Genomic DNA, 13,868 nt, shown 5'->3' on the forward strand with positions numbered 1-13,868 from the left:
ACATATATATATGTATATATATACAAACATTATACAAATTATGTTCCTCTAGAGAACCTTGACTAATTGGCTTCTACTTTTACAAAGGTAATTTTACACAGTGACATAAAAGCATTGGGAAATGAACTTACAGAGGAGCTTGCACATTTTTCAAAACCAGATCCATTTCACTCTAGTTAAGAAAAAATACACGTGGCAGAGGCAAATGCTCTCTTAATTTTGAAATAGCAACCCTTCACTAGAAGACAATCTATACTGTTACCATCATGACCCTTCAGAGAGGTCAAGCTAATTTTATATTCTGTATCTCTGTTCACAGAACTGGCATCTGTCATTAGAAAAGCATCACAGATCTACAGATTCTGTTAGGAGACTTGATAGCCAAAGGATTAATTAAAATTCTAAACATTATTTTGATTTAGTCATCTAAAAAACAAAAATCATACAACTAATGGCAGAGCCATCAGTGATAACTGTTAGAACCTGACAACACTACATAGTTGTTGTAGTTTCTAGTGATATAAAAAGATAATAATAATATTATGATGATGATTATTACTGTGCTTGTTTGCAGGTATGTGCATGCCATGATGCACACATGGAGGTAAGAAAACAAATTTTGTGGAGTCAGTTCTCCTTCTACCTATTTTTGAGGTAAGTGTCTTGTTACTGCTATGTTGTGTAGACTTCTGTAATTTGATGATCTTCTACCTGTTATAGGAAAGCTGGGATTGTAGCTGCACCACATCTGACCTCTGTCAAATTTGCATACTCCTATGGCAAGCACTCTTACCTATTAAGCCCTTTCATCTCACACACATTCCAATTCTACGTGTGGTGGAGGAGGAGGGTACCAGGGAGCCTTCTCTAGTGCTTTCTGTCTTATTTGAGGAAGGATCTCTCCTGGATCCTGGAACTCAAGTTCTTTCAACTAGATTGCAAGCCTGCAATAAAAATTGCAGGTCTACTATAGGTATCAACTTAATGTTATCATTCTTTAATGTGTAAGTCTAAAGAAAGAAGGGCTAGCAAGATGACTGTGTGTGTAATTGTCATTAAAGATTGATCACCCAAGTGATCCCTGGTTCCACAGTGGAAGGAGAGAACTGAGTCATGAAAGTTGTCCCTGTGCAGAGGTACACATGCAATATGGTATATCATACATACACAAACACACATATATCACTGCCAAATAAATAAATAAATAAATAAATAAATAAATAAATAATAAATAAATAAATAAGTTTTTGGGGGCCTAAGGAAATAACATACCGTGAAGAATAGGAGGACGAAGGTAATAGTAAAACAAATACCTGTACACTAAACATTTCAGAACTATTGTAGGTCAGAGTGCTATCTGGAAATTTCTCTTCCCCTCTTTTCCCCTCCCCTACTCTTTGTTCCCAAGATAGAGTTTCTCTGTGTAGCCCTAGCTATCCTGGAGTTAGCTCTGTAGAACAGGCTAGCCTTGAGCTCACAGAGATCCATCTGTCTCTGACTCCAAAGTGCTGGGATCAAAGGTGTGTGCTGCCACCACCCAGAGAAACTTTTCTTTGTAAAAATATACTTCCAGACATAGCATAAATAATCTTGCCTTAACACAATGGGAAACGCCTAACAGACCTCTACAAAAATATTCCAGAGCCAACTTAAATTACTGTCTCTTTTTCTACTATGAATGTAATGCCTTGGAGATACTTTCAGAGTAAATGTTTGCTTTCCTCCTAAACTGACAGTACGGTTACACCTCCCCTCGTCCTCTGTGAACACCCTGCTTTTCTGCCTTCTGCCCCCTCAACTTTAGGTTTAGATGTCTTCTTCACCTTAGGCTTTCCCTGTCCATCTGTATTTCTCTGCTAAGTAAATTTTCCCTTCAAAATCATTTTTATCACATTGGTAACTTGTTTGAAAACCTTTATTCTCCCCGTTTTCACATCTCAAGTAAATACCAGCTAAAATGTCAAGATTCTCTACTACCTGGTCTCACATACGGCACTTTCCTTCTTCCAACCTTTTGTTGTTATCTGAGATTATGGTCTCACTCTGTAGCAAAGGTTAGGCTCAAACTCACCACCTTGCTGCTTCAGCCTCTAGCGTGCTGGGATTTTTAGACGTGTTTACCATATCAGTCTCTTACATACTACTTATAAACTTAGGTAAGCTTTGTTACTAGCTCTGAAACCTGCTCTCTTCTCTAAACCCTAACACTCGCTCTGACTACCTGACTTCATTCAGTTTCCAGCAATTCATTCTCTCCCTCCACCTCCCTCCCCATCCCCCCCCCCCCCCCCCCCCCCCTCCCTCTCCCTCTTTTTTTTTTTTTTTTTAGACAGGGTTTCTCCATGTAATAGCCAGCAATTCTTTAAAGATCAGTTCAAATCACAACTCTACTAAGCTTTCTTGAGTACAACCTATTTTCTTGCATTTTATAAATATAAAATATTTATGTTCTTACCACAAAGTTTAATATACTCTACTATGACTTGTAGTTTGAAAATTATCAATTCATATGTTAATGTTTCTTAAGGAGAAGTCATAACATTACCTGATAAAACGGTCAATAAAAGACAGGGCATAAGAATTTTATATTGACTTTCTACACAATTGATCTTAAAACAGTCTACAAGTGATTGATTGATTGATTGATTGATCTCGCATATGTGGGTGTGTTTCAAGACAGTAACTCACTGTGTAGACCAGGGCAGGCTCCACTCACAGATCTGCTGCTTCAGCCTCTTGAGTGCTAGGATTAAAGGTGTGACCTGCTCTAATACCAGGCTTTTAATCTCACTCTGTACCAAATGCATGTGAATGCTTCAATGCTGTGATAATACACATTAGTGATAGTATACATTATTGGGAGACAGTATCTATAATTTAATAGTTTCAGTGTTAAAAAGGTTTATAATTATACAAAAGATCCAAAGAAAGGCAGTTCAATTAGCATATCATTAAACAGCAAGAATCAAATCATACCCAGTAGAGTCTGAGGGGGGTGCAGAAGAGGATCCAGATGGAAGGGCAGTCTCTGCTAAGGAGGCCTCCTCCTGTGGTACTGGGTGATGCTCAAAGAACTTGGAGACAAACAGCAAACTGTGAGGCAAAAACAAAACAAAACAAAACAAACCTAACTTGTGCAAAACCCAGAAGCTTCAATACACGAGAACACAGAAGTAGTGAGAAAATGTGGGATCAATTTTACTTTTAGAAACAACTGTTAAAGTTCAATTACATATATTTTTGTGGAAAGGTTTCTTTGTACTTTCAAGGGCATGCTCAGATCTAAAACTAATTGTTCTTTTCAGTCAATTTCTACATATCACAGGGAGAAAAATCATCTAGTTTAAAAAGTAGAAGAAAAATACCTAGTGGTAAGTTAGATTATCCTTTTTGTTTTTTCTGAGACAGATTTACTGTGTAACCCTGGAACTCACTGTGTGAACCAGGGTGGTCTTGAACTTACAGAGATCCACCTGCCTCTGCCTCCTCGGTAGCTGCTAAGTTGGATATATAATTATAATTAATTTTAAAGTCAAATTCCTTTTCAGCAGCAACAAAAAGAATTATAGAGAAAGATTACTGTATAATAGATACCATCTAGAATATCTATTAGACATAAAATAAAGGAAAAAGGAAATTTTAGAAAGAAATAAATTGAGTATAAGTATTCCCTTAAATAAAGGGAACAGGGAAAAGATGAAATAGTCAGACATGGGTTGGGTGAGGTGAAGAATGAGGGAGAAAAATCAACATAATTGGTAAAATAGGTCGCAGAATCAGACTCATTGTCCAGAAAGACAATAGTCGACTGAAACAGTATTCTATATCCACTCCAAACTATAGAAAAGTGATTTCTAAGGACGAGTAGTTGTTACGTAAAAAAGAACACGAAGTGAAAACTTTATGTGTGCCAGAGCCAGTGCTCATCATCTGAGAGAGGAGAGCTGCTTGGAATACTCGTTCCTTTACATTGTCTTTAACAAGTGCATTGGGCAAAATGGCCCTCATGACTTTCAAAGTGGGCTAATTCCATATTAAGAAAATTTAACTATAAAGTAATAGTAAAGAGGTTCTTTGTGGATTACTTACTCAAGTTGGTCATAATTAACACACATCAGTGGAACCTCTGTACTACAACGCTGGTGAAATTTATAACCACATGTTTGACAGCGGAAACCCTGGAAAAGCAGCTTTCGGCAAAAGTCACAAAATGCTAAGGTGAAAAAAGTTTTCCGTACCTGCAAAGTGAAAATCATACAGGGTTTCAGATACTTGCAAGAATCCTTTTTATAAACAACACAGTCACTCACTTACTTAAAATAACAATTTTTAAGTACATTTATATCATAAAAAGTCACATATCAAAATACAATATTAAAACCAGGGGATTTGAAATACTATCCTATCCTAACCAACATAAAACTCAGAAATCAAGACGTACAACAAATAAAAGAACAGAGACCCTGACATATTTGTTATCCAATTTCAAATGGACAAGCAACATTTAAAGGGACTTACTCATGCAAGCAATTCTCAAAAAAATTTAAAAAAAAAACCTGAATTAAAAAGAATAACTGATTTCAAGCTTGAAAGCATAAAAAAAGTAAAAGTACAAAAAGAGCTACAGGTAAAAGGACTAGCGAAAGCTATCATTCAATTCCTACCCAAAGAGGAAGCTAAGGAAAGTGGCTGCTAGTGCTGACAGTGCAAGAAACAAAAGTAGACTTATTTAACCTCAGTTCTCAAGCAGAACAGCAAGATGAAAGGGAGGAGCAAAAGGGTGATAATCCTGCAAACCAGCTACTCCTTGTCAGCAATCAGCATATGAGGTCTAAAGTTGATAAAGCAAAAATCATGGCAAATGATATTTAGCAATGTGAAAATAATTACCCAAGAGCTTAAAAGAGAAACTATTAAAAGTTATCAATGGTTTCACAAAATCTACATTGTAATTTTATTAAGGTATAGTGGGGATTGTTTTATCTGACCACAGAATTATGAAGTGAACTGTTTGTAACACAGGATATATTACTGTTAAATTTGGCAACTTCTTAAAGTTCAGGTCTGAAATTGGGATTATAGGAAAGAAAACTTCTGCCCTCAGACTTTAACATATTGCTAAGACACCTCAGGAAGAATGTCTGATGTGGACTTATATTTTAGTCTATGTTTTCAGATAAGCTTCTGCATATAACAAAATAAACAAATGTTCAAAAATATTAAAAATTTATCAGTGACTTTTAATAAACAACATAGATCAAAGAAATTGTGGTGTACTAAGGGAACTCTTTCTTTCCAAAGGGAGAAATTATATAAAGTGTATATGTGCTGTAGTAAGGAAGTAATAGACAGAAAAATATGTAACAGAGAAACTCCTAACAATGGCTATTCAGAACGTTGATAGCAAGGACGACGTTTTTGTATTTTCAACCATCTTGGATTTCATTTTTTAAAAACCACAATCAATAAGTAATAAATGAATTCTTTCTTTCTTTCTTTTGAAATTAATTTTTTTATTGGATATTTTATTTACATTTCAGATGTTATCCAATTTCCATTTTCCCCCACCCAGAAACCCCCATCCCATCCCCCCTCCTCCTGCTTCTATGAGGGTGTGCCCCCATCCACCCACTCACTGCCACCTCCCCACCCTCAAATTCCCCCATACTGGGGCATCCAGCCTTCACGGGACCAAAGACCTCCTCTCCCACCTATGTCCAACAAGGCCATCCTCCCCTACATATACAGCTGGAGCCATGGATCACTCCATGTGTGTTCCCAGGCTGGTGGTTTAGACCTTGGGAGCTCTGGTTGGTTGGTATTGTTGCTCTCTCCATGGGGCCACAAACCCCTTCAGCTCCTTCAGTCTTCTCTCTAACTCCTCTTATTGGGAACTCCATGATCAATTCAATGGTTAGCTGTATATGTCAGGCTCTGGCAGACCTCTAAGGAGACAGCTATATCAGGCTCCTGTCAGCATGCACTTTCTGGCATTCACATCAGTGTCGCCCTTTGGTAAGTGCACATGAGAGGATACCCAGGTGGAGCAGCCTCTGGACAACCCCTCTTTCAGTTTCTGTCCCACATTTTGTCTTCATATTTGCTCCCATGAGTATTTTATTACTCCTTCTGAGAAGGACCAAAGCACCCACACTGTTCTTCCTTCTTCATTAGATTCATGTAGTCTATGAGTTGTATCTTGGGTATTGTGAGCGTTTAGGCTAATATCCAATTATCAGTGAGTACATACCATATGTGTTCTTTTGTGGTTGGGTTACCTCACTCAAGATGATATTTTCTAGTTCCATCCATTTACCTAAGAATTTCATGAATTCATTGTTTTTAATAGCTGAGTAATACTCCATTGTGTAAATGTACCACATTTTCTGTATCCATTCCTCTGTTGAAGGACATCTGGGTTCTTTCCAGCTTCTGGCTATTATAAATAAGGCTGCTATGAACATAGTGGAACATGTGTCCTTGTTACATGTTGGAGCATCTTCTGGGTATATGCCCAGGAGTGGTATAGCTGGGTCCTCAGGTAATGCTATGTCCAATTTTCTGAGGAACTGCCAGACTGATTTCCAGAGTGGTTGTACAAGCTTGCAATCTCACCAACAATGGAGGAGTGTTCCTCTTTCTCCACATCCTCGCCAGCATCTGCTGTCACCTGAGTTTTTGATCTTAGCCATTCTGACTGGTGTGAGGTAGAATCTCAGGGTTGTTTTGATTTGCATTTCCCTGATGACTAAGAATGCTGAACATTTCTTTAGGTGCTTCTTGGCCATTCAAGTTTCCTCAGTTGAGAATTCTTTGTTTAGCTCTGTACCCCATTTTTAATAGTGTTATTTGGTTGTCTGGAGTCTAATTTCTTGAGTTCTTTGTATATATTGGATATTAGCCCTCTATCAGATGGAGGATTGGTAAAGATCTTTTTCCAAGCTGTTGCTATTGGTTGCTATTCTGTCCTACTGACAGTGTCCTTTGCTTTACAGAAGCTTTGCAATTTTATGAGGTTTCATTTGTCAATTCTTGATCTTAGAGCATAAGCCATTCATGTTCTGTTCAAGAAAATTTCCCCTGTGCCCAAGTATTCGAGGCTCTTCCCCAGCTTCTCTTCTAGTTTCAGTGTATCTGGTTTTATGTGAAGGTCCTTTATCCACTTGGACTTGAGCTTTGTACAAGGAGATAAGAATGGATCAATTTGTATTCTTCTACATGCAGACCTCTGGTTGAACCACCACCATTTGTTGAAAATGCTGTCCTTTTTCTACTGGACAGTTTTAGCTTCTTTCTCAAAGATCAAGTTACCATAGGTGTGTGGGTCCATTTCTGGGTCTTCAATTCTTTCCATTGATCTTCCTGCCTGTCTCTGTACCAATACCATGCAGTTTTTAACATTATTGCTCTGTAGTACAGCTTGAGGTCAGAGATGGTGATTCCTCTCGAAGTTCTTTTATTGTTGAGAATAGTTTTTGCAATCCTGGGTTTTTTGTTATTCCAAATGAATTTGCAAACTGCTCTTTCTATCTCTATGAAGAATTGAGTTGGAATTTTGATGGGGATTGCATTGAATCTGTAGATTGCTTTTGGCAAGATGGCTGTTTTTACTATATTAATCCTGCCAATCCATGAGCATGGGAGATCTTTTCATCTTCTTCGATTTCTTTCTTCAGAGACTTGAAGCTCTTGTTATACAGATATTTCACTTGCTTGGTTAGATTCACACCAAGGTCTTTTATATTATTTGTGACTATTGTGAAGGATGTCATTTCCCTATTTTTATATCCAGCCACTTTGCTGAGGTTGTTTATCAGGTTTAGGAGTTCTCTGGTGGAAGTTTTGGGGTCACTTAAGTATACTATCATATCATCTGCAAATAGTGACATTTTGACTTCTTCCTTTCCTATTTATGCTCATATCTAAACCGCACAAGGATTCAACAAAGAAAGAGAACTACAGACCAATCTCCCTTATGAATATCGATGCAAAAACACTCAATAATTCTCACAAACCGGATCCAAGAACACATCAAAACAATCATCCATCATGATCAAGTAGGTTTTATCCCAGAAATGCAGGGATGGTTCAATATACGAAAATCTATCAATGTAATCCACTATATAAACAAAAATCAAAGAAAAAAACCACATACTCATCTCACTAGATGCTCAGAAAGCATTTGACAAAATTCAACATCCCTTCATGGTAAAAGTCCTAGAAAGATCAGGAATTCAAAGCCCATACCTAAACATAGTAAAAGCAATATACAGCAAACCAGTAGCCAACATCAAACTAAATGGAGAGAAACTTGAAGCAATCCCACTAAAAAAATCAGGGACTATACAAGGCTGCCCACTCTCTCCCTACCAATTCAATCTAGTACTTACTGAAGAAATGTATTCTTTTACTATGACCTAATCTATATCTGAACCTACATAACAGCACTTATATCAAACATAGCTTAGAATTTTATATCCTTTATTACATATAAATGTTTTTCACAATACATTTGATTTTAACATCAAATCATATCTCTTTTTCTGTTTAAATGGTTTTGTGACAGAAGCTAGTCTTTCAACCAGCCTCTTGCTTCTGCCTCTGAAGTGGAGAGTTCCATGTATGGAAAACCACATCTGCTCTCAAACTTTTTATTTTTGTGATACAGGGCCTTACTATGTAGTCCAGGCTGTCCTTGAATTCCCAGTCAGCTGTGTGTCTCTGCTTCCAGTGTGCCACTCTGCCCCATTCAGAATTCTATTTTCAAAAAATATTTATTTAATCAATAGCTACTGAGAATTATAGTCTGGCACATAATCCATTCTGGCCTTTCAGGAACTTTTACACAGTGGGCTGTGCTTTTTTCAGTTCCCCCATCTCTTGAGAAAGCATGTGGAAAAAAAAGCAAATGCTTGTTACTAGCTTTCCTTCTTTTCCATTTGCCTGTGATCATACAGAAGTAAGAAATTACCTCTTTCAATGTTTAATTGCCAAACTAAGCCATCTTTAGTACTGCACCATTATCTCAGGAAATAACACACAGACAGACAGACAGACAGACAGACAGACAGACACACACAGGTGCTCATGGGGGTTGGGTGGTGCAGGGGAGAGGAAGAGAAATAGAGGAGAGCAGAACGGAAGGGTAAAAGGGTACTGGGTATGCATTTGAGTATGGATTTTATGCAAACCATGTCTGAGAGATACCTTTATGAATAAAGATGGACCCAAGAGATCTATTATTTCTTCTCACCATAGCTTATTCTCAGCTTAGAACAGAATCTAAGCATATATAAAGATGTATTAGTTGGGTAGGGGATGGTTAGGAGGCTGTTGCAGGCTAGTGGCAAACTTAAGCTAGGTTTTACCAAAGGCAAAAAACACAAGATAAACTCTCAAGGAGGGCTCAATACCCAATGTTACTTTCCTGTCCATACCCTTAATCTCTGGAAACAATATGTATGTCAAGATATATGCAGTTTAACTCTACATATGACAATTTATAAAAATAAAAATAGAGAAAAGGCTTCAATTTCTATTCTTATAGGCCACTAGGCAATCATTACAAGAATAAAGCTAGCTGTACTGGAACAGAGTAACACCCACAAGACCTACTGAGGAGAAAACTAAAAGGAAGAATATCATACAGCATGACCCCCATTTTTGCTTAAGAGAGGAATGGGAAGTAATGAAGTCAAAAGGAAGTAAACTGTGCTTACTGCCATGCATTTGTGTATATAGATAACTATACTATTACCTACTCATTTATACAATGATGATTCTAGGAAAATTTCATTTTAATAGACTTTTATATCAGACTAATTTTATTTGTTTTTTATTTGTTCTTTTAAGAGACATACTACATGTCTTTTAAATTATAAAGGAATAATAAATATTAACTCTTTTAAAGAACAGAATTTAGGCCAACTATCAGTCACAAAATTATTCATCAGTATTTCATATTCTCTAAAAAAAAATTCAAATGAAGCTGACCAGTTTTGACAATTCAAATATGAATCGATACATACAAAGTTGTGTGTTGTAAGTGGAACATTCTCTAGTACTTCAACATGTAGCTCCTCTCCAGTAAGCCAGGAAATATCAGTGTCCCAGCCAATTGGTTTCTTCTCTCTGAAAAAAATGAAGGCAAAAAGCTTTCTTGATTACTGTACCCCAATATATATGTGCATATACAAATATGGCTACAGAGGAGCTAATATTAAGAAAGTTTGGCTCTGTACTTTTTAATTAGAAATTAAAGTCTTAATTTTTAAGTTTAACTTTAATAAATGTATTACTCTCAATCAAAGAGCAGTATAAATATATTTACTCTTAAGTCAGTCGAGAAAAACCTACAACAGTTAAAACCAAATTGTTCCTGGGGTTTAAAAAACAAACAAACAAGCAAACAAACAAACAAGCAAACACACAGGTACAGTCTTATCATCCAATTGAGAGAAAAAGACCATCCCAGGAACAACATGGCTCAAGATACAGATTTAAAACATAACCATCTTAGAACAATAATCCTTTATGAAAAGATGCTTCAATATAAAATGCAAATTTTGGTAGACTTTTCATAGAACTATGAGCTTGTATTTAAAAAGGAAGACTATAGAAACGCACAGTATCTACACAAATCACATTCTAATGTAGTGGTCCTCAACCTTCCTAATGCTATGACTCTTTATTATACTTCTTCATATTGTGGTGAGCCTCAACCATAAAATTATTTATGTTGCTACTCATAAATGTAATTTTCTACTGCAATGAATCATACTGTAAATATCTATATTTTCAGTGGTCTTAGGTTTTCACAGGGTGTGAAAGCATTATTTGACCCCCAAGGTTGAGAACTGTTGTTCTAATTGTTCACAAAGTAGAGAACTTAGAAACTCAAATAAAGGCATTTGTCACAGGAATAAAAAATATAACCATACAAATTATCAGTAGCCTTTCAGAGTTCGTCACGAGTAATATTAGTACAACTTTTTTAGTTGATGTTTTGAATCTTTTAGTACTAAATATCCTCTTTTTTTCTAATGTGTACGGGTGTTCTGCCTGCATATAAGTCTGTGCACCTCAGGCATACTTGAGGAGACAAGGTTTTAGATCCCTTGGAACGGGAATTACAGATGGCTGTGAGCTGCCATGTGGGTACTGAGCGACCTCTCCAGTCCTTGAGTTAATTCTCAATTCCAGAGATTTGCATAAAGACTACAAAAGAAACCCAGAGCTTTATGCCAAATTTCCTTTTAAAGAAAATGACACAACACATACAAACCATACCCATCCTGAATCCTGTAAACAGCGCAGCACTCTGGGATGAGACCTCTCATCATCAGTGCTTTCTTTAGGCTGTCTCGAACTGTAACACCACATCTTGCGGGTACCTATGACATAAATACATTCAAGAGGTAAAGGAAGAAGGTTTAATTTCAAATCATTTCTTAAAACTCAGTCATTTACCTTATAACATTTAAAATATCGTATGGATTCCTTGGGTCTATAATGTACTCACTAGTCAAAGGAAATTAAAGCGAGTAACTATTATTTTACCAACTTGAAACAAAGGAGAAAAGAAAGACGTATAAGTCTTTTATTAAAATTACATACACATATACATGAATAGAAAACATAATATCCACTACACTACATACACCAATATAGTGATTCCACCACTGAAAATACTTAAAGGATAATATTCAAAGTAAAATAAAAAAATGTTGCTGTTTATTTTTTGAGACAGTGCCTGTTGTAGCCCAGGTTTTCTGGTTCTCTAGATCTTCTTATGTCAACCTCACAACTGTTCTAAGCAAGCACTGGTATATGCTACTATGTCTATATGTAAAATCAATTTTGATGGAAGGCAAAAGCTGTATAATAAGTCTTTGGTTACATTGATGATTATTAAGAGATGCCTTACGGACTCTAAACAAGGTGAACAGTGATAAAGACAACTGCCATTCATCTCTGATGTCTACAAGTACATGCATTTGCAGGGATACACACATGCATATGCACCACCATCCAAGACAGACAGACAGACAGACAGACAGACAGACAGACAGACAAGTGAGGGGTGTAGGAGAGGCAGGCAGGCAGGCACACACACAGAGACAGGCATCAATCTGATATTTGATATTTACTTCCCTAGTGTCTCTATCTGAGGAACATGTCCTTCTCTAGAATCTTATGTTACTGTTGAGGCTATCAATGGCTTTTCTGGTATTGATGACACAAATGTTAATCAGCTGGCTAATTCCTTATGATACTAACAGGCCCAGGACTAGATATATGACCTCCTAAGTTGTACCCGCGTCTCATTTGAAGTGAGATCTGACATTGGTTGAGATGCTCCCGTTTTTACTGTAGTTAACAGCATGCCAATTGAATACATGTTTCCTAGAACATTAATATCAAGATATCAATATCTACTGATAGAACGAAGCTAATATAAGGAGAAGTATAGACAATACTGGGAGGAGAGGGCAAGGCAAACAGTTAATCCTATTGTTTAGCCCTTCCCACACCTCATCTCCCTGGCAAATTTGCAAGACTAAAGAGAAGCAGCAAGATTACAGAGAGTACAGTTTTTATTAGGGAAGTCAGAAGGAGGGGGTGTTTTAGGTACTATAAGATTACTGCTAGGGCCTACGGTGGCTCCATGTGTGCCAAGTGTGTCCGCGACAGGATCAAGTGGGCTTTCCTTATTGAGGGGTAGAAAATCGTTGTGAAAGTGTTGAAGGCACAAGCACAGAGTCAGAAAGCAAAATAAATCTGCATTTTTTAAAGTAATAAAAATCAAGGCTTAGTCTAAAAAAAAAAAAGATTTCTGCTATAGTCACTTCAATAACTTTAAGCTACTAAGTAGGACCTGTGTTTAGAAATAAGCACAATTTAATATCACTGAAACTATTGCTGAGTGTGGTGGTGCACACCTTTAATCCAAATACTAGGGGAACAAAAGCAGGAAGATCTAACTCTGTGAGTTCCTGCCCAGCCAGGGTAATAGAGTGAGGCCCTGTTTGCCATAAGGGCACAGGGTCTCATAACTTTAAGTAGTCAAGATATAACTAGACATACAGGCAAACCTTATTACTTGTGGAGAATTACGTGTGTATTTGTCTACTCACTAGAAAATATAAAAACCTTTGTTGCTTTTATGAATACATGAAGATCAGTAAAAAAAAACCTATTCATGTACTGTCCTAGCTAAGGTTGAACAAAGTAACAGTTTACCTTTCTGTTTTCAGAATACAAATCTGTGTCCTATTCACAGCCTACTTACTGCTACATAAACGTATGTGCTTTTTGTTTCAGACGGTTTCCCAGCACAGTACTTGAGTGCAGTTTAGAGCTCCAAAGTGCCCAGTGAAGGCTGTAATGTGTCTGTGTCTGGCAGGGAAGAGGGAGGGGTGTGTGTGTGTGTGTGTACACACATATATTTTTGTTGTTGTTGTCTAACATCCCTATGGCTGAGGCCTGAATTAAGTTTCCCCAACACACACACATACACACACACACACACACACACACACACACACACACATAATGTATTTATTTGTCTGAATATTTACCACAGGGCAATTGACACTTGAACAAAATAGCTAATTCAAACTTTATTATAAAAAAATAAAAAACTCTGAAGTGAGTATTAAGAATCCAGGAGAAGTCATTACTTTTGCACATGTTTAAAATCTTCTATAGTACAATGTTTTACAAAACTTTAAGGAGTCACTTTAAGATTTGATTGGACATCAAAAATGTCATACATTGAATTATTTGTGCTAGGACAATAGTATGTGTGTGATACTGTAATTCTTTCTCCCTCCCTCCGTCCCTCCCTCCCTCCCTCCCTCCCTCCC

General features: G+C 37.0%; 1 protein-coding gene across 3 annotated transcripts in view; it reads right to left on the reverse strand.

The window, feature by feature from the left end:
* Nucleotides 1–13,868, reverse strand: part of Braf (B-Raf proto-oncogene, serine/threonine kinase) — a 117,764-nt gene that overhangs the window by 47,460 nt on the left and 56,436 nt on the right. For 2 of the 3 annotated variants that reach the window (XM_028768427.1, XM_028768425.1), the window contains exons 4-7: nucleotides 11,290–11,393; nucleotides 10,029–10,131; nucleotides 4,090–4,238; nucleotides 2,977–3,093 (exon numbers count right to left, since the gene is read on the reverse strand). In XM_028768427.1, the coding sequence (XP_028624260.1) occupies nucleotides 2,977–3,093; nucleotides 4,090–4,238; nucleotides 10,029–10,131; nucleotides 11,290–11,393 (473 nt within the window). Of the gene's footprint in view, nucleotides 1–2,976; nucleotides 3,094–4,089; nucleotides 4,239–10,028; nucleotides 10,132–11,280; nucleotides 11,394–13,868 lie in introns of all 3 variants that reach the window. The other variant, XM_028768426.1, reaches the window with a different exon arrangement.

The sequence above is a fragment of the Grammomys surdaster genome, unplaced genomic scaffold, assembly GCF_004785775.1.
Source record: "Grammomys surdaster isolate TR1022 unplaced genomic scaffold, NIH_TR_1.0 186, whole genome shotgun sequence".
Classification (NCBI taxonomy): Eukaryota; Metazoa; Chordata; class Mammalia; order Rodentia; family Muridae; genus Grammomys; species Grammomys surdaster.